General features: G+C 33.7%; 3 protein-coding genes across 11 annotated transcripts; 2 read left to right on the top strand and 1 right to left on the bottom strand.

The window, feature by feature from the left end:
- The first annotated feature begins 3,514 nt into the window (after window positions 1-3,514).
- On the top strand, window positions 3,515-7,219 carry LOC149940784 (ER degradation-enhancing alpha-mannosidase-like protein 2). Its single transcript, XM_090178079.1, has 10 exons — window positions 3,515-3,858; window positions 3,930-4,186; window positions 4,249-4,374; window positions 4,434-4,645; window positions 4,716-4,823; window positions 4,884-4,917; window positions 4,980-5,104; window positions 5,185-5,329; window positions 5,388-5,509; window positions 5,571-7,219. Exons 1-10 carry the CDS (start codon window positions 3,734-3,736, stop codon window positions 6,429-6,431), a joined length of 2,115 nt encoding a protein of 704 aa, XP_090034205.1. The 5' UTR covers window positions 3,515-3,733; the 3' UTR covers window positions 6,432-7,219.
- A 104-nt stretch (window positions 7,220-7,323) lies between these two features.
- LOC149940783 (uncharacterized) lies at window positions 7,324-14,547 on the bottom strand. 8 transcript variants are annotated; one of them, XM_090177779.1, is made up of 18 exons: window positions 14,360-14,541; window positions 13,988-14,167; window positions 13,724-13,920; window positions 13,567-13,656; window positions 13,368-13,488; window positions 13,231-13,305; window positions 12,940-13,157; window positions 12,732-12,861; window positions 12,486-12,671; window positions 12,323-12,422; window positions 12,158-12,258; window positions 11,966-12,088; window positions 11,567-11,908; window positions 10,765-11,506; window positions 9,605-10,176; window positions 9,379-9,546; window positions 9,205-9,315; window positions 7,324-7,931 (listed from the first exon to the last, which is right to left on the bottom strand). In XM_090177779.1, exons 1-17 carry the CDS (start codon window positions 14,375-14,377, stop codon window positions 9,217-9,219), a joined length of 3,462 nt encoding a protein of 1,153 aa, XP_090033905.1. In that variant the 5' UTR covers window positions 14,378-14,541; the 3' UTR covers window positions 7,324-7,931; window positions 9,205-9,216. The 8 variants fall into 8 exon arrangements, with proteins under 8 accessions (XP_090033905.1, XP_090033906.1, XP_090033907.1 ...); XM_090177780.1 differs by having other exon boundaries at window positions 7,324-7,913; XM_090177781.1 differs by lacking the exon at window positions 7,324-7,931 and having other exon boundaries at window positions 9,046-9,315; window positions 14,525-14,547.
- Window positions 14,548-15,057: 510 nt separating this feature from the next.
- LOC149940782 (TIP41-like protein) lies at window positions 15,058-18,147 on the top strand. Of its 2 annotated transcripts, none has more exons than XM_090177772.1 (7): window positions 15,058-15,326; window positions 15,471-15,650; window positions 15,731-15,827; window positions 15,901-16,032; window positions 16,103-16,198; window positions 16,255-16,317; window positions 17,827-18,147. In XM_090177772.1, exons 1-7 carry the CDS (start codon window positions 15,154-15,156, stop codon window positions 17,947-17,949), a joined length of 864 nt encoding a protein of 287 aa, XP_090033898.1. In that variant the 5' UTR covers window positions 15,058-15,153; the 3' UTR covers window positions 17,950-18,147. The 2 variants fall into 2 exon arrangements, with proteins under 2 accessions (XP_090033898.1, XP_090033899.1); XM_090177773.1 differs by lacking the exon at window positions 17,827-18,147 and adding an exon at window positions 17,269-17,557 and having other exon boundaries at window positions 15,060-15,326.
- Window positions 18,148-18,632: the final 485 nt, after the last annotated feature.

The following is an 18,632-nucleotide window of genomic DNA, read 5'->3' as shown; positions in this document are numbered from 1 at the left end:
CACCACTACTGGCAACCATTTTTATCATTTCTGACATAACATAATAATTGAATTGTATAAGTATTCGTTACCGAAACGAGTCTAGGTGGCGTAACGGCGCTTGCTTCTCCGAGGTAGCGCCTATGATCTTACGTCTGCTACAATCAAATAAAAAGTCATAAGAACGTTTTTTCTTAAGGAAAAAATGAAGACTACAGTGGCCATTGTCTACTTTCGCACTATTTCAAGCTGAACTCTTAATTTTTTATTTTAACTTATAAAATTAATATTTAAGTGTAGAACAGCCTCTTGTTTAGTGACTAAAATAATTTTGACAATTTTAAATTTATAAGTAATTAAGTTATTACGTTTTAATTCGGACCCCCGGAGCTAAACAAGTTGGGCAAGCGCCCAAACTACCCTTTAGTTAGGACCTTATATCTCGTTAACTATTAATATTAGAATTATCAAAATTATTTTAAGCCCTAGAGGAAGGTTCAGCCTAATAAGAAAAATATAATTCAATTATGTAATTGTTAAAACAGAAACGTTCAGCTTGAACAAAAAAGAGGCTTTTACTGTATTCTTCCCCCTTAAATAAACTTATCAAAATATAATCAAACGATGCAAAAATTATATTAAAATGCAAGTTTCATTATTTATAAAGTCAAATTTACGAATAACGACAAGGAAAAACTAATAGCGTCTGCTTCGGCCGCTACCTATATCTAGGTTTCAATGGCGAACCAAAGGGGGCGTAGCGATAGTTTTCGGTCGTAAATATAATTATTTATCTTGGCTACAAACATGAAACATGCACCTTCGCAAGCTCGAGTAATCTTTCAAAGTACGTAAAGTTTACTTTATAAAATAATATTTTAATTTGTATTTGATTTATAAAGTAAGTATATGCTGTATTTCCCCCGGTACGATTTTACTTGGCGAATTTATTTTCAAAAATAAGCCGAAGCTTGCGACGTTACATGTTTCCAGTTCATAATATTAGCAGTAATGGAAAATGAATTCGCGACCGATAACTATCGCAACGCCACCTTTGGTTCGCCATTGAAACCTAGATAGGTAGCGGCTAAAGCAGACGCTATTAGTTTCCCCTCTTCGCTATTCGTAAATTTGACTTTATAAAGAATGATACTGCCATTTTAATGTAATTTTTGCATCGTTTGCTTATATTTTGATAAGTTTATATAAGAAAAAACGTTCTTATGACTTTTTGATTTGACTGTAGCAGACGCTAGATCATAGGCGCTACCTCGGAGAAGCTAGCGCCGTTACGCCACCTAGACTCGTTTCGGTCTACTACTTTCGTAATAATCATTTATCGTCGATTTAAAATATAAATGTCGGATAATTTAAAGAAATTAAATAAATGATTGATAATAAATTGATTGATTTAACTCGTTTGATATATGATATAACATCTTAAAGTATAAATTATATAAATATACACTTGGAATGTCTAAGGAATGCTATGGTGGCCTTGATGTCTCTCATAGAAATGGGTGTGGTTAACAGCGGATATTGAACGCTAAACTAGGCGCCGATTCAAGCTTAAGCCTTTGCGCAAAATTAAATTAACTGAGAATATGTAAGTATCACCAAGTAATGCATGTGGCCATGAAAGGCTTAATGATTTAATCTATGCTTGATCCATATACACAGAGATTTTTCTGAGATATTAGAAATAACACTTTTTTCAAACAGTAGAGCTGTAAATTTTCTTGCTTAAGTTTTAAGTATAAAATTTTTCTATTAAAAAATAATAGCCCGAGCCCCACGGGAATTTTTTCTGATCTCCGTCGCTGGCATTGGTCGCTGGTATGCGATTATGCGTCTGTGATTTACTGTGGCTTGTGTTCGTTACCATGGTAACGCGTATAGGTCGGCCATGACATTAAGACGCCCATGGCGGTCACGTGACTATTTCGCAGGATCGTGTGGCGTTTTGCCTCGTGATCTATGACTTGAAATTAATATCATGGCGGCCGTTTCAAGGCGGGGCTTAGTTATGACGTGTGCCTACGACGCTACGAGCAAACACCCGATGTCCTAGATGGATCCTTATCTCGTAAGAAGTATGTTATATACTTCTGGTATCATTTCATTATTTTTAATTAACTTTATATAAATAATAAAAATTTACAAACACACGCACTTACTGGCTAACTTATGACATTGGTAATTGTTATGTTTGGCGAAACTTAAAAGAGAGTGTGAAATGCCAAACATATTGTCGCTTCTTTTAGGAGCAAGATTACAATGCCAAGTAAAATAAAATGAACACTATTCTTATCTTGTTGGCAGTAAATCAGCCTAAAACGTTTACTAGTGAATTGTTACTTTACAAAAAAACGACGTAAGCTATCCTCAAAAAAAAAAAAAAATACTTTCAAAATATTCGATACAAAATTCCATATCCGTTTGAAAGAAGCTTAGTGCATGAATTCATAGGTATAATTAAAGTTAGTATTCGCCACTGAAAAATACCGCTACGCCTCTTTGGTTCGCCATTGAAACCTAGATTGGTAGTGGCTAAAGCAGAGGTTATTAGTTTTTCCTTGTCGTTATTCGTAAATTTCACTTAATAAATAATGATACATGCATTTGAATATAATTTTTCTTATAACTTGATAAGTTTATTTAAGAAAAAACGTTCTTATGACTTTTTAATTAGTCTGTAGCCACGGCTGCCTCCATGCGCTCGAGGTGGCCGTGCTGTAGCAGTCGCTAGATCATAGGCCCAACCTCGGAAAAGCTAGCGCCGTTACGCCACCTAGACTCGTTTTGCTCGAGAATGAAGTTTCATATTTATGGTGGAAGGATCACCTATTTTCATATTTCTCTCACTTGGCTTAAAGGGCCACAGAATCGTTTGAATTTCGGAATTAGCGCTTCAATAATAGGTGTTTCTCTAAAATACGTTAGGTCACGTGTAATTTTGTTCTACGTGACTAGCTATAGTTATTGAAGATAGAGAACGATCGAGTTGATAAAGATTTTGGAACTTGAAGTCCACGTGCGAAACTCGCGTGTCAATAAAGTACTAAAATGCGATCCTGTTCAAATTAACAGGAATCGCAAAACGTCTCTGCACCAGGCCCTAAGCTCGTAAGTCGTAATTTATTTGTTTTATTTTATGGAATCACCTATTCCAGAATTTTATTGGTCGTATTTGCTGTCACGGGGTACGAATGGGGAGGAGCTATCTGAAATTCCAATCGAATTTTTCAAAAGATTCTGTGAAAAAAGGGGTAACTGGTGCTAATTACGTTAAAAACGAGTAGCGCTTGTTACCCGACTATTTTTCAATGTAGAATGTACTCCCTTTAAAAAAATAAAACTAGATCCTTATTTTATTAAAAATGTGCTTTTTATGCAGAAATTAAAATATTTATTAAAATAATTGAAATTTTTTGTAACTCTCGTCTGCCATTATCGTATTGTAAATAGATTCGTCGTTAGTCCAGCGCTATCCAAAATAACGTTCATATGTATATTGTCATAGACCTAATGCAGATGGACTCGTGACAATATATAAACAATCTATTTAAAGTGGTTTTCGTCTTCATATTCCAGTTGTATCTCAAATAGATTGAGATGTAATTAAAGGGTCATGCAGCATGCTATGCCGCTCTGCGCGTCATCGACGTTCATCCAAAACTCAAATGCGGTATAATTTGTAGACGCGTGGTGTGTACTTATCTACTTTATTTTAAATATAGAAAATATTACGAAAATGATTTTACGGAAATATATTAATTTTTCGATACCGTGTAATTTTATCTATTTTACATTTTTATTACATTTGACCAAAAATGTACATTTAAAAACCTATACTAAAGAAGAACTTGGAGTTTACAGGTGATTTGTTAATTATTTTAAATGGTCAAAGTAATATATATCTATAATAACTGAAATTTTTTAATTTGTAGAGAGAGGCTGAATAAGATGTTCCAACATGGATATGATAATTATATAAACAATGCATATCCATATGACGAGCTACGACCTCTATCGTGCGATGGTGTTGATACCTGGGGAAGCTTTTCACTAAGTTTAATCGATGCTTTAGACACTCTTGTTGTATTGGGCAACTACAGCGAATTTAGAAGCGTGGTGAATAAGGTTCTTGAAATTTCAGATTTTAACCTGAACATCAACGTTTCAGTTTTTGAAACCAATATAAGAGGTCAGAAAGTTTGTTATACCCCAGTAATATATCAATTAATTAACTGAAACCATATTATACAGTTGTTGGTGGATTGTTATCAGCTCATCTTCTTTCCTATAAAACGGGTATGACGCTAGAGCCAGGGTGGCCCTGTAATGGGCCTTTACTTAATTTAGCAGAAAATTTAGCAAGGCGATTATTGCCAGGTACTTTAGATTTGAACACATTAAATTCAAAATGTTCTTAAAGATTGTTTTTTTTTAAGCATTTGATACAAAGACTGGAATGCCATATGGTACAGTAAATTTACGATACGGTGTACCTCCTGGAGAGACTCCTGTAACATGTACCGCTGGTGTAGCAACGTTTACGGTTGAATTTGGGACATTAAGTAGATTAACAGGGGACCCTATCTTTGAAAGAACTGCTCTGAGAGCTGTAGATGCCTTATGGAAAACCAGGTCTAAAATTGGCCTTGTAAGTTAAAAATTAACATAAAATAATAATGTAAAAAAACAATGTTCATCAATGGCTCATTTCATTTCAGATGGGAAATCATTTAAATGTACAGGATGGAAAATGGGTTGCTTTAGATGCGGGTATTGGCGCTGGTGTCGATTCCTATTTTGAATACTTAGTAAAAGGCGCAGTTCTTGTAAGTACCTCGCAAAATAAAGTACATACTACAGATCATGCTAAAATATTTATATTTTAGCTTCAAAAGCCGAAGCTAATGAAAATGTTTAATAGTAAGGTTAATTTAGCATTTTCGAACTTGTTCCGCAATTTACTTTTAAATTATATTTTCCAGCCTATAAAGAGCTGATAAATAAATACATGAAACGTGGCGATTGGTTTGTGTGGGTTAGCATGTCATCTGGTCATGTTACCATGCCTATATTTCAATCGCTAGAAGCATTTTGGCCAGGTCTTTTGGTTAGTTTTCATATTTTATTCTTAGAATACTCTTATTTTCTTTCGCTCTTTAACAAATAACTTTTTTTTAAATGATGTAGACACTGGTTGGAGATATATCACAGGCGCAAAGCACATTATATAACTATCACCGTGTTTTGCGCCAATATGGATTTTCTCCCGAATCATATGACATAGTTCATGGAAAAGCAAACACTAAAAGAGAAGGAAACCCACTCAGACCTGGTAAAAACAAAGGTTCAAGACGATTAGATGACTTTTGATTAAGTAGTTACTTTAACAGAATTGATTGAAAGCATTATGTACTTATATCGAGCCACGCGTGACCCATTTTTAATACAAATGGGTGTGGATATCTTAGAAGCTATCGAACATAGTGCAAAAACAAATTGTGGATACGCAACGGTATTAGAGACGGAATAATTATCTTTTAAAAATTTTAAATTAAAATTTAACACATTTGCAGGTGAAAAATGTAAGAGATCATAAAGTTGAAGATAGAATGGAATCATTCTTTTTAGCAGAAACTGTCAAATATCTCTACCTACTATTTGATACTGACAGTTTTATCCACAACAACGGGTGTTACGGTGATGTAATCGAAATGGGCAATGAAACATGCGTAATTGGCAGTGGTGGGTACGTATTCAGTACAGAAGCTCATATTATTGACATTGCCGCCCTTGATTGTTGCAATGTAAAAGGAAGAGAATCTCAAAAGCAATTTGTCAATGATTTGAAGTCATCTCTAAATTTGTTCGCACTGATGGATTTAGTTCCGGATAGTGAAGAAATGCCCTCTCGACGTAATAGAGGCTCCATCGTTTTTGATGGTTTAAAGGAAACCAATAACAACGAGAATGATGATGATGAAGAAGAAGATTGGGACTTTGTGGAAGAAAGTTCAGAGAATGTTACGGATAGCGAAACAGATGTGGAAAGTAGAGCTGATGATGACAACGGTAATGGTATTCCTATTAGTGACAATACAACAGAGCCAGTCAAACCCAAACTAGAAGAATCTTTAGATGAAATAGTGTCAAAAGACAAGCAACTAATTTCATTGCTCAAGAACAATGTAAAAGAAAATCCTGATACTGGAGTTAAAGAGTTAAATTATGGTGACGTCTTTAACTCAACGGAGTACCAAACCAAAATTGTGGAACAGAAAGACACAGAAGAGCAAAAAGAACAGTGTGATAATTTAAAAAAACGATTAGATGATGGTACTTCTTACAAACAATTTTTCGAGTATCTAACTTGCCCTATTCAACCCTTTTCATCCAGGTTTTTTAAGATGGGTGAAGTAAACTCTGCCGATTATTAAAATCCTTTTTTTCCACACCAAAATCCATTCCTTTCCATTGTTTAACCCCTTTAAATAATTTTTCCCTTTTCAATTCTATGTATTGTTACGTAATTTAATTGAACGACTATGATGGAAATATTTATCTTTTCTGGTGTCTCTGGCCCTTTTGTTTTTGTCTTTCTGACTCTTCAATTTGTCATAATTGATTATTATTTTATTATCATATTTAAATGATAATATTAAGTACTTTCTAGTCTCAACAAAGAGTGAAAAAGTGAATAGACCTTTGAACCTTTCCAAGAATCAAATTATGATAGATTGGTAATAAAAAAACACAGGTTAAAGTGCTATTCAGGGTTGTGAAAGTAATATAGTGGCAAGGATCTTTTGATTTAATTAGATATTTTAAGATTGTTAAAAAAAGTGTTAAAGGGGTTTTGGAACTTTTTTCCTACAGATTATAATTTGTAAACATTCTATTTGTTGGTTTTGATGATTATGCATTTCCGCTTTAGATAGGGCAAATACCGTTGTTTTACTTATCAAAAGTTAAAAACGAGTTGTACAATTACTGGAAACCAATTCTAATGTATATAAACCCTAATAAGGGCTAGTTTACATATATAAAATGACACACATGGTGCCTGAACATGTTGTTCCATTGTAGTTTTGATACAAAATATACAGTTGATTATCCCGTAACATTCCACTCACATAGGTACCGAATCCCTATATACAAATTTGAAATTATTTATTATGGGCACAAATGATTGTGCAAACCAGATTTTTTTGGAATAAAATTATTTCCTTAACTGTACATTTGCGAAAATTCATTTACCACAAGTAGCTCAAAATAAATTTATTTTGGATACTCTACAAAAAGACACCAGAGAACACAGAGCATAATCAAAGCCAGGCTATGAAACACAGTTCACAAAAAAATTCAGGTACTTATATTTTCAAACATGATTGCCTTGAAAATTTAAAACAAATTACTATATTATATTTGTAAAGGTATTGCGCGCATATATATTGGAACACTGCAAAGTTTCACCAAAAGAACTTGAAAAGGTTTTCATTGAGTTCTGTATTTTCTCCCTTCTACATATATATATTATGTGTTTGAGGGTATTTAAAATGCCTGTTGCGGAAGACAACTTCATTTTGATTGTTATTTCTTCTTAAAATAACAGAGTATTTTGGAGGAATGTGTTGTTTAATACTTAAGTCAAAACATAATTGTGGAACTGAAAATATATTGGGATATGCAAAAATGTCCCAACATTTGTTTAGATTTTGAGTCCCTGCTAAGACGTATACTCAGAAAAAAAATTACTAGCCTGTGACAGAATTAAATGAATGGAAGTTCTCGGGAATTTTCTCTTTTTTTTTGAGTAGAAAACATGACACCCAAAATTTGATATGGGTCCTTTGGATAAACTTCGGTTTATTTATTTCTGTCTATGATTATATAGTAGCTCGTCTTTGTTTGGTATAATTCTGAAATTATGAATTTTCCTATTTAAATTTTTTAATTATGAAACACCTATGATATTTGTCTAGTTTGGCTCAATTTAAAGCCCCTCTTAAAATTTTAAATTAGAAGTCACGATCGATACTCTTTTTCTTTTCATTATAAGACACTTATGACACTAACAAAGCTATAGGTGGTTAAAACCAGGATATGGCTAGATTATAAATTAAGAAACATGACATAGCCATTACGAAATATTTTTTAGATATTTTTGGAATTATTAGACACTGGTTAGCCCACTTTGCATTGACTCAGATTCAGGTACAACAACGTTTCGATGTTGGCTAGACCTGTGTCCATTATGACATTCCTCTTAGTCAAAAACCTGATACATAATAGTCTCGTATAAAAACACTTTTCAATGGGATATCTCAAATTGGGTAATTAATTTTTGTCCATCTTTAGTTTCGCACCACAAATAACGAATAAAAATTTCAAATTTTCTTTATAATTTAACTTCATATTAATTTGGGAAATAATGTTTATTTTGCATTGACAAGAGAAAAAATCTCTTGGCAAAATTTTGGGGGATTAAAATTGTGAAAATTTAACAATAAGACAAATTGTCTATTTTAACGCCATTAAAAAAAATTCTACAATCAAGCGAATTATCTCAATAAAATGGACCCTTTTCTTTAGTTAACTCTATTTGAGGTTCAAATAATTTGTTTTTTATCTAACGGTATAAAAAATTTGATAAGGTTATACACCAGTTATTTTACTATTTGATATTTCAACTGGTTTAATTAGTTCTTGTGCAAAAACTTTTAAAACAAAAGCAGCACCTTATGACTAAAAACTATTAGAATCAAGATAAATATATCAATACTCAATAGCTATTAAACATGAGTATAAAGTATTTGAGATTAAAAGTTAGAGCTCCGATAGAAGGAACCCTACTGATCACAACCAAATTTCAAATAATAATTTTGTTCAACAGTTTTTATAGAGTATTCGTTACGTTTATAGTCTCTATAGTTAAAAGTGATGAAATTTAGGTTTCAAACAAAATTGTTACAATTGAGAACATTGAAATACAACAATGACCTACGTACATAGTCTCAACAAAATGGTAAATACATTTTACACGTACCCGCCATATGTATGTACAATTTTGTTACCCTACAATTAACATAAATCTATCACACTTAATTTTAGTGTTATATTTCAGGAACTAAATATCCAACCACAACCCAATCCAAAAAATTAGCTTAATAGCCGAGTCAATTCTTAAATCCTATTTACATATATATTTACCTATAAACCAAATCAACATCTGGAAACCAGTAATGTTATGCAGGGTCCTGATGAATGGAGAACCACCGCAGCTTTCTTTTGATCAACACAAGTGAAATCTACCCCATTAACCTGACAAAAGAAAATTATTTTATGGAGGTATTTTCTTCAATGAATTATTGCTATTCACCATACTTCTAGAATTTTATCTCCTGGTTTTAACAATGCTTTAGCAGGACCATTTTCAGAAACGTGAGTGACATAAATGCCCTCATCCTCTGGTCTATTTAAATTGACGGGTGAACCAATTCCACCTTCGTAGGTAAAACCTATATCTGGATTCCTTTGAATGGATACTGGAAACTAAATTAAAACAAATGTTAGATTGACCAGAGGCAATTTTTAAAGTGAGTTATCTCACCACCATTGGATTTTTATGAGATCCAAACAGCCATTGTTTATTGTGTTTGTATTTTTGAGAGAGTAAAGTGGAAGAATTGAGCGAAGACTCTTTGGAACCAGATAGATGCGCATCTGAATGGTGCGAGTGATCATTTCTAGAGCCACATTCCTTATTATGTGGTGAATGATCTGGAAGCCTGGATATAAAATCACTATTCTGGACTCCTATGGGACTTTTATTTTGCAGGCGTAAATCTACATTGGGATTAAGGCACTGACTAATCAGAAATGGGGTTGGTTGACGTATGTGAGTGGAGGAATGAGGGTTCCCAGAGTCGGGTTTGTTGCGTATCACTGTTGGAGCGTGCACAATGTGAGACCGTGACAAAATGACTTTATCCGAACTTGGTGATCTCCTCGAATAGCTTATTTTATCCTGGGCATAAGCATCTTCTGACCCAGAGTGACTCGCCATGTCTCTTGGATTAATGTTTGAATAAATTGGATAATTTGTACTTGACATTGGCATTGGCATTTGATGTTTATCAGAAATGTATTGCAGCAACGCTTCTTCCGTGTATTGAGATGCTGCTGCAAATACACACAAACGTTGTTCACCCCAGTCAGGGCTATGACTTTTGAGCTCTCCCAATTTCAAATGCCATGCCCCATGCTCTTTTCCAGCTTCCTTTAAAACCCGCAAACTAGGACTGAGTTGAATGTTTCGTGCTTCAAATTACGCGTATTTCATCTTCAAAATATTTGACAACTTCATGCTTGGAAGAAACTCTCTCGCATGCATCAATTTTAGGATCTAAAATCGCTAATTAAAATGTAGGTCTTACTAAATAAAAAAAGGAATTCAAACATATCCAAATTTGAACAACAAAAATTAGGTTTAGAACTTTCACATTACTTCACAATGTATATAATTTTATTGCTGCTTAAAAACCAGTTACGATTAAAACAGTTTTAAGAATTATACGTAACAATTTCGTTAAAACATTTAGATTTACGATTAATAACAAATATTTTTTAATTTATTTCTTTTTAAGACATAACATTAAACAATAACAATAAAAACATCTACTAAAAACATGCAACGTAAACAAAGTCTCTTTAAAATTTAAATCACACCAGGCCTTTTGTTTCTATATAATTATTGAGTACCCAACTTACCAGATTCTAAACTTCGATAACTTCGACTTCTTTCACAGCTATTTAAAGCGTAACTATTTGATTCTGAATTATCAGAGTGTCGTATATTTTCTTGATAACAGTGCGGTGAGGACGACGGCAGGCTTTCAGACAGCGACTGTCTTTTATACTCTATGTCACTATTAGCTCTTTCCAAAATTGGTCCATCTCTAGGAGGTACGTTTGGTCCAGTATACCACGCTATACTGTAGGTGTTCAACCGACTTCCGGGGTAAGGTTCACTGACTTGATATCCCATTTCCGAATATGGCTTGGGTGATGTCACGTTTTGACTAACAGGAGACGAGCAACGATTAAAAGAGCTTCCAGGCTGCAATGAAGATTGGGGATGCCCGTTTCGTGGCGTGAAAGACTTGCGTTGACCAGAATTTGGAGTTTGACTCTGCCTCTCAGTATCAAGACAAGAGTCACTTTTAACATCTACACTATGTGCATTATGAGATCCAGCTTTCGGAGGAGGATAAGTCCCACAGGCAGTTGGCATTGTCACGAGTTTGTGTGTAGGCAAGAGGGGTGCCGTTTGAGAAACTGGCGAAGAAAACCTAGGACCTCTCTGAACGAAAGAGTTTGTGGAAGTTGGAATAGCACTTTTCATCTGCACCGAAGTATTGTTATAAGAAGGAGGGCAATAATATTTTCGACCTTCTGGAGAGTAATTACCACTACCCATATTTTGATGAACAGTTGGTAAGCCATCAAAAAACTGATTGAAACAAAACATTAAACAGAGCTTGTAAAACTTTAAAAAGTCAAATATACTGACCTGTTTCTTCAACTGTCTCGTAACTTGAGAAGGCGATTGCCTATCCTGCTGCTGAGAATACATATTTTCTTGCCTAGCATGAACATCTTCATGTACTACACTATTGAGACAACTTTCTTCCCATTTGCGAACAGTTTGTTCCGGATCTTGAACTGCTCTTAAACTAGGAAAGGCTGGACTATCAGACTGCCTGTGATGCTGACTGCCATCGGGGTTAACCTTTTCGACAGTCATATTTTCCGGATTTCTAGAGTTTCTATAAATATTGTCAGTCTTTTCACCGGGTCTTGTTAGATCCTCTTTCGTCGAATCTGGTTCCATATCATCAGATGGAGACTTATCCTGGAATGAATATGTTTTATTCACTTGCTAAAACTAAAATAAGTTATCAATAGTTACATCGAGAGGATATTGCACAAAGGTTCCGTTAGCTTCCAGCTTCTTAAGAACAAAGTTACGCGCATGGCGAGCATGAGCTTTGAGTTCCTTTGGATATGGTGTTGGAGCCCGAACTAATTTACCCTTTTTACAATAAAAAATCTCAGTTAATAACCATATTTCATAAAAAAATTAGTGTATCAAATATCCTACTTCAAAACTTACAGGGCGCTCCACTTCTACATCTGAAGAAAACTTTATTTGTTGTCTACCTTCTCTCTCCGCTTCTGAATCTGGTGTTGTAGGCTCTATTCCTATTGGTTTTAAATTTGGTAAATTTAAAAAAAAAGGATAAATTTATAAATAAACCAGTTTTACCAGTTTGTTCTAAAGGTGACTGCGGCAACATGAAACACGTGAGAACTCGCTGTCCAGTCTCTTGATCAATATCAGACTGTAGAGGTACTAATGGTTTGGCCTGGATAAATTAAAAAATTAAGCGAGATTTGGTGGCTAGATAAAGACCATTTCCTTTTCTTACTTGATTTTCAGATAACCAAAGTGCGTGAAGATTTGGCAATTTCGCTATACTGAAAGGTAGATTACACAAATGATTCGAGACTAGGTTGACAACTCTTAAGCGAGCAATATGCCCAATCTCATCAGGTACAAAAGTCAGGCGATTGTTGCGTAAAGAAAGTATACTCAAGCTTACGCAACTACCAAACTAGAGAGAAATAATTCTATGAGAATTTTGTTTCAAATAAACTATGCGTACAATATATACTTCACGAGGAAGAGATTCAATACAGTTATCATCAGCTAGCAATGTGTGCATATTTCTAAGCAATCCAAAACTGCTCGGCAGTGAATGAATATTATTATTACTCATCACTAATTCTTCTAAGCATTGCAAACTGTTATGAGAATAGAATTTATATGTATTACGTAATTCTGAACATCGAAAGTAGATCCACAGAGGCAGAAAAACTTACTTTCCAAAACTAGGAGGTATACTTGATATATGATTATTCTCGATATGAAGAACTGAAAGCTTTTTCAAATTTCCTAATGTATGAGGCAAATGTCTAATTTTATTATGTGAGATGGTGAGATCAGTCATGCTTATGCAACCGTCAATTTCAGGAGCTATATCATTTATTTTGTTCTTGCTGGCATCCAAATAGCCTAATTTTTTAAGATTACCTAGACACTGAAATTAAATGTTCATGACCAATTATTTAAATTTCTTGGAAGAATATTAAAAATATCATTGAAATTCATACAGGAGGCACTTTGAGTATCCGGTTTCCATCACACCAAAGTTCAGTCAATTTTGAAAGAGAGCCAATTACCTCTGGCTAAAATATGTTACTTAAATAGTGTTCTAACTTTTATAAAAGCATAAATTTATACACATTACCAGTTCTACAAAATCATTTTGTCCTATATCTAATCTGCTGAGTTCAGATAACCTGGTAATTGACTTGGGTAGCACCTTCAAATGATTTTCCCTTAATTCCAATATCCTCAGATGACATAATCTTCATAAAATATTTAAAACTTTTGTAATACAAGGATTGGAACTACAGGGTCAATAATGCGAATATGTAACTAATTACCTCCCAAAATTTGCTGGAAGGTATTCTAAGAATGTGTCATTTAGGTAAAGTTCTTCTAAGTTTAATAATTGTGTGAAACCTTCTGGTAACCTTTTCCAGATAAAAATTTTATCAGAATACTAAAGTATAATTTTTTAATTAATATATAAATAATTACCTTCCTAAAGGATTGACACTAGCTTCTACACTTAACAACCTTTTGCAACCATTGATATTGTCTGGTATTTCTAATATCCCATTTTTACTGATATCTAATTCTTCAAGGTTTATTAGAGAAGCAACAGCTGGGGGCAGTGACTGAATTTCATTATCGCTAATAATTAGTTTTCGTAGTCCATGGCAATGAAACAATGGCTATAAAACAACATTGAAATAAGGAAGATGCTTGTTTGATATGTTGTATAAAAGGAAAACTATTTACTCTAGGAAGGTCTTTAATTTGATTTGCATCTAAGTAAAGCTCTTCTAATGTACGCTCGAAACTAAATACTTCACTTGGTACATCGTCCAAATTGAAGTGACTATAATCCAGAACAGTAACATCATCCGTTTCGGGTCGAAAACATGGGCAATACCAACGTCCAGGAGCCATTGGTATATCCTAATGGTATGAATGGCCAAGAAGATATGTAAGTCTACAAGTTACCATGAAAATTTTGATTAAATTTCTTTATAAAGTACAAGCATGGGGTAAAGGCCAGGCAAGGCTAATTTCGAAGTCCATCAAAAAAATAAATACTAATAATTGGACAGGCCTAGGCCTAAATGTAACAATTGCCAAAAATGTACTAACTTTTGGTGGGTTTTGCATTTACCTCAGATTTATTACTTAAAGTTTACTTTATACTCTTTTCCATTATTAAAATCTTAAGACAAACCGCTTTTAAATAAACAATACACATATTCTTCTAAATAATACGAAAATTTTAAGCGATCCGATGAAAATAAAATCACGAACACCGTCCATTCAAGGTCCATTCCATAGAGATAGAAAATAAATAGAGGCACTATTGTATCTAGCGAAGTTGACCGCGAGTGCCGACCCCCTTTTCGCCAATGTAGGAAACCATGAGATGGGCAGATTACGTGGCGCCATCGATGCGCGGTGAAATGAAATACATCATGCCTTTTGGAAAATCAACTGTCATTTGATGTAAACAAAGGAAGGATAGATGGCGTTGCAAATTCTGCCGATCTCCGCTTTCATACATGCGTGGGGGGGGGGATGAATTTTCCCGGTCAAAAACAGAGGTGCCTTAACGCGGTAATCTTCCCTCTATTTATTTTCTATCTCTATGGTCCATTCCATTCCGAGCTGCGCAATGTTGCCATAAGCCATTTCCTAAGAAAACGCCCTTATTTATTTATCACTTAATTAATTTCTTATATACAGCAAAAACAAAAAAATATATTGAGAAGTTTAGGAGTTTTAAATTATTCCAGCTCTTTTGTATGAAGTTGAAATACAATCCTCGACACCGCTAAGCAAAACCCTCAAAATGCAGATCTGTCAAATGCAGTGCTGCCAGTGCAGCATGTAGCAGACGACAAAGCTAGTTATAAAATTGTGTTCTCTGACAGCAAACAATGGCTGGTGTTTCGGTAAATAAATTTGTAAAATCGTCACAAAATTATAGTATTGGACCTTGGATTATACAAAGTGAACAAAGTCATATTCTACCTTCTAAATGTTCAAACACAAATGTATGTTGTGATGATACCAGTGATAATGCAAATGAATCACAGTGCAATTTCTGTAGGCAAGTATATATAAATAGCCTTTTAACCTCTTCGATAACTGTCAAACCCATGAGATTTAAAAAGGAAGGGTAGTTTTTTAAATAATTTGTCAATTTAAAAACTTTTATTAAAAAAGTATCCCTCTCTTCTTCTTCTTATTTCAGATATGAAACACAGTTATCTCTCCCCAAACTTCCAGACATGACATTTGCTGACAATTACCTAAAAATAGAACATTCAGATGGCTTTGGCTTACTCTTCAACTGTTTTGATTCTCTTGTTGAAGTGCAAAATCCAAAAAAACCCATGAAAGTAGCTATCGCTGATGCATGGAGTGAAGCCAGGTAATTCACTGATGCAAATCAAAGTGAACAATAATACCAAAATATATTTTGATATCTAAGAAGATTTTCTATGTATATAGAGATGGTATAGATGGGTCCAAAGAAGTTATTAAACCATTTGACTGGACTTTTTACACAAAATATAAGGGTACATTTATAGGCGAAAACCAATTGCAGGTAAATATAAGCTTTTTGTGCTTCTCTCTGAAAAACAATTTCACAGAATTGAAAAACAATGTTTTTTCTGAAGGTAATGCCTACTACGGAAAGAATTGATATGGAAAAACTTAAAGTGCAAGAAGAAATTAAATTTTATGAAGATACGTGTCTCTTTGAAGATGAGCTCGCTGATAATGGTATTGCCCAGCTTTCAGTTAAAATGGTGAGTTTGGTTTAGTTTATCCCCTTTTTAAAGACTAATGTTATACTAATTTAACTATTTACTGTTTTAGAGAGTTATGGAAAGTGGATTTTTCATTTTGCTCAGATATTTTCTTAGGGTGGATAACGTAGTTGCCAAATTTCATGATACAAGAATATATCACGAGGTAATAAGTAAAATTTTAATTCCATACACTACCAAATTTTAATATTTTTATTATAGATGGGAAACGATTATATGCTCCGAGAATGTTGCGTTAGGGAAAACAAACTAACTGATAATAACGTGAGTTCTCTATATTTTTTGTTTATTTCCAATTATGATCTAAAGAAATACTCAAAATATTTGCAAATATTTTGAGTATTTTAAACCATAGTATTTTAATAGCAACCTAGGGCTCATTTGTAAAAAACAAAAGTTTTTGGTTAAATTTATCTTTTGTAATGTTTTCCTGGCACCAGAGTTTAAGTTGCGTCATAGAAAGTTTTTTTATCCACGCAGCAAGAATGTAGAAGAGTCATTGTTCTCACAATTTTGGACCCATTATAAATGGCTTATATTAGCTGTTTCTAAGAAGTTGAGAAGCTTTTGTTTAACTATCGCCACCCGTGTTTCTACTCAATCATTGGGGCATTTCCCTTTTAGGAACTAAACTTCTAGTTTTCACAAGCGTAATGGTTGGGTTTAACTCGCAAGCCTCTGTTTTCCAAGTTTTTAAACATTTTGTTTATTATTATTATATGTAAGTTAATATAAAATGGGGGGCGGGGGGATAAATCCTATGCGAAAATAATTTTACTTTAGTTACATGAAGGCAAAATTGAGGTTTCTTTCCCAAATACTGTTATTATCACTAATAAAAAATTAATTATGTTTATGTTTAACTAGTACTTTAATAGTATATTTTCTTTTTTCGGTTTTCTCACTTTCCCCATTTTTAAAATTGTTGGTTTCACACCAAAAACTGCAGCAACATCAAATTGTTTTTTATTAATTAAAATTAGCTGCGATTTCCTGATACATGGGCTCTTTCAAGCCAGAGAGTGAGTCCCTTGAGATTCTTCTTAGTCCACGTTTCCTCCAAAATAAAAATATGTACTGAGGCGGTTAGATTCTTATATGAATTATTAAATTTCTACCCTTGCTACAAAAACCTTTTTCTACAATTTTTTTTAATTCATTATTAGGTAAAATTAATTTAATGTTTTCGTTGATTTCCATATTTTGCTATTTCAGATTCCAACTTCAGTCTTAATAAACCCTCCTCAATTAGCTGAACGTCTAAAGATTCAAGAAATCTCTACTGAAATGTTAAAATTTCCCAATAAATAAATAAAATATCATTGTCATTCTTCTATGACTGCTAAACAAACAAAACGATTTTGGTCATACAGGACAACCAGAAAAAATTTCGCACTTGAGGAGGGGATTTGCAAATCCAGTTGTTTTTTGGCTTTTTTCACTGGATTTGTAGATTTTTCAAAAATCCAGCTGTATAAAAAAAAATTAAATTTTTATCTTGTTACATTTCTAGACTTTCTCCATAATTTTGTAAGTTTTTTCAAAAATCCAATATTTGTTAATTTCTTTCATGGATTTTGTAAATTTTTGAACTATTTCACAGATTTTTGTAGATTTATTTAAAAATCCAGCATTTTGAAAATACATTTTTCGAAGCGTTCGGATTTTTCAGTGAATCTACAGGATTTTTCTAAATGTCCTATCCATCGCCATATTTTATTAAAAATTAGGCGAGAAGCGTCTCTCATAAGAATATAATTATTTATACTTAAGGAGAATGACGATGTTGAAACCATCCGTGGGCATCGTGGTCTAATTTTCCACTGGCACGAAAGGGGGAAAAGGAAACACGTCACCGGCGTGTGCTTGCATCGCGACGGAAGACGTCCGTTGTAGTGAACCAATGAGGGGGAGGAGCTTAATGTTCGAGCATGAGGGGGGTAAAAATCGTCTCAACAGCTGCGTCAGTCTCCCAAAAGTAAAAATAAATACATTCTCGATCGTACTTTATTGATTTTCTCTACATTCCTAACTTACAAAAAAAATATTATATGGTATTTAATTTCAAAATAAAAGTTCTATTTTAGAAGATAATTTTTGGGTTCTTAAAAATGCTAGGCTAATAAAATAATAATAATAATCAGCTAGGCTAATACCCAAAATGCGTGCAGTGGCGTAGCTAGCATGGGTGACACCCTGGGCGGATATAATGTTGTGCTACTTACTAGTCTCTAGTTTGTGTAAGTTTTTATTTTTTTTCACGGTCCGGTGTCACCCCCAAAATCACGCCAGAACGCCCCCCCTAGCTACGCCACTGAATGTGTGGTCTCATTTCATTGTTCACAAAGATATATTAACATTATTTTCCACGAAGAAAACGTATAAAAAATACAGAACTTTAGTCTATTTAGGATAAACTAATGTCACAATAATAGAAGCTTTTGTACATTTTCGGGGCAGAAGAACTTTGTGAGGGGGAGAATAAAGAGACTCCCGTTATCCTACTATTTAAATCGAATTTCTTCGTAGGGAATTTTCAATCAGAACGAGCAGTTATTATATTACGCGCTAGAGAAAAA

The sequence above is a fragment of the Leiobunum rupestre genome, chromosome 6, assembly GCF_980474605.1.
Source record: "Leiobunum rupestre chromosome 6, qqLeiRupe1.1.hap1, whole genome shotgun sequence".
Classification (NCBI taxonomy): domain Eukaryota; kingdom Metazoa; phylum Arthropoda; class Arachnida; order Opiliones; family Sclerosomatidae; genus Leiobunum; species Leiobunum rupestre.
The sequence above is the reverse complement of the archived record's forward strand: the minus strand, read 5'-3'. Positions and strand labels throughout refer to the sequence as shown.

What these genes read in the sequence shown, in the direction of transcription:
- LOC149940784 (XM_090178079.1), top strand. Translation starts at nt 3,734, where the DNA reads ATGATTTTACGGAAATATATTAATTTTTCGATACCGTGTAATTTTATC. An exon ending in GAAGAACTTGGAGTTTACAG is followed by an intron (nt 3,859 to 3,929) that starts GTGATTTGTTAA and finishes TTTAATTTGTAG; the next exon opens with AGAGAGGCTGAATAAGATGT. An exon ending in CATTTTGGCCAGGTCTTTTG is followed by an intron (nt 5,105 to 5,184) that starts GTTAGTTTTCAT and finishes TAAATGATGTAG; the next exon opens with ACACTGGTTGGAGATATATC.
- LOC149940783 (XM_090177779.1), bottom strand. An exon ending in AGCGCCCTGTAAGTTTTGAA is followed by an intron (nt 12,089 to 12,157) that starts GTAGGATATTTG and finishes TATTGTAAAAAG; the next exon opens with GGTAAATTAGTTCGGGCTCC. An exon ending in CGAGACAGTTGAAGAAACAG is followed by an intron (nt 11,507 to 11,566) that starts GTCAGTATATTT and finishes TGTTTCAATCAG; the next exon opens with TTTTTTGATGGCTTACCAAC.
- LOC149940782 (XM_090177772.1), top strand. Translation starts at nt 15,154, where the DNA reads ATGGCTGGTGTTTCGGTAAATAAATTTGTAAAATCGTCACAAAATTAT. An exon ending in GATGCATGGAGTGAAGCCAG is followed by an intron (nt 15,651 to 15,730) that starts GTAATTCACTGA and finishes CTATGTATATAG; the next exon opens with AGATGGTATAGATGGGTCCA. An exon ending in CCCAGCTTTCAGTTAAAATG is followed by an intron (nt 16,033 to 16,102) that starts GTGAGTTTGGTT and finishes TTACTGTTTTAG; the next exon opens with AGAGTTATGGAAAGTGGATT.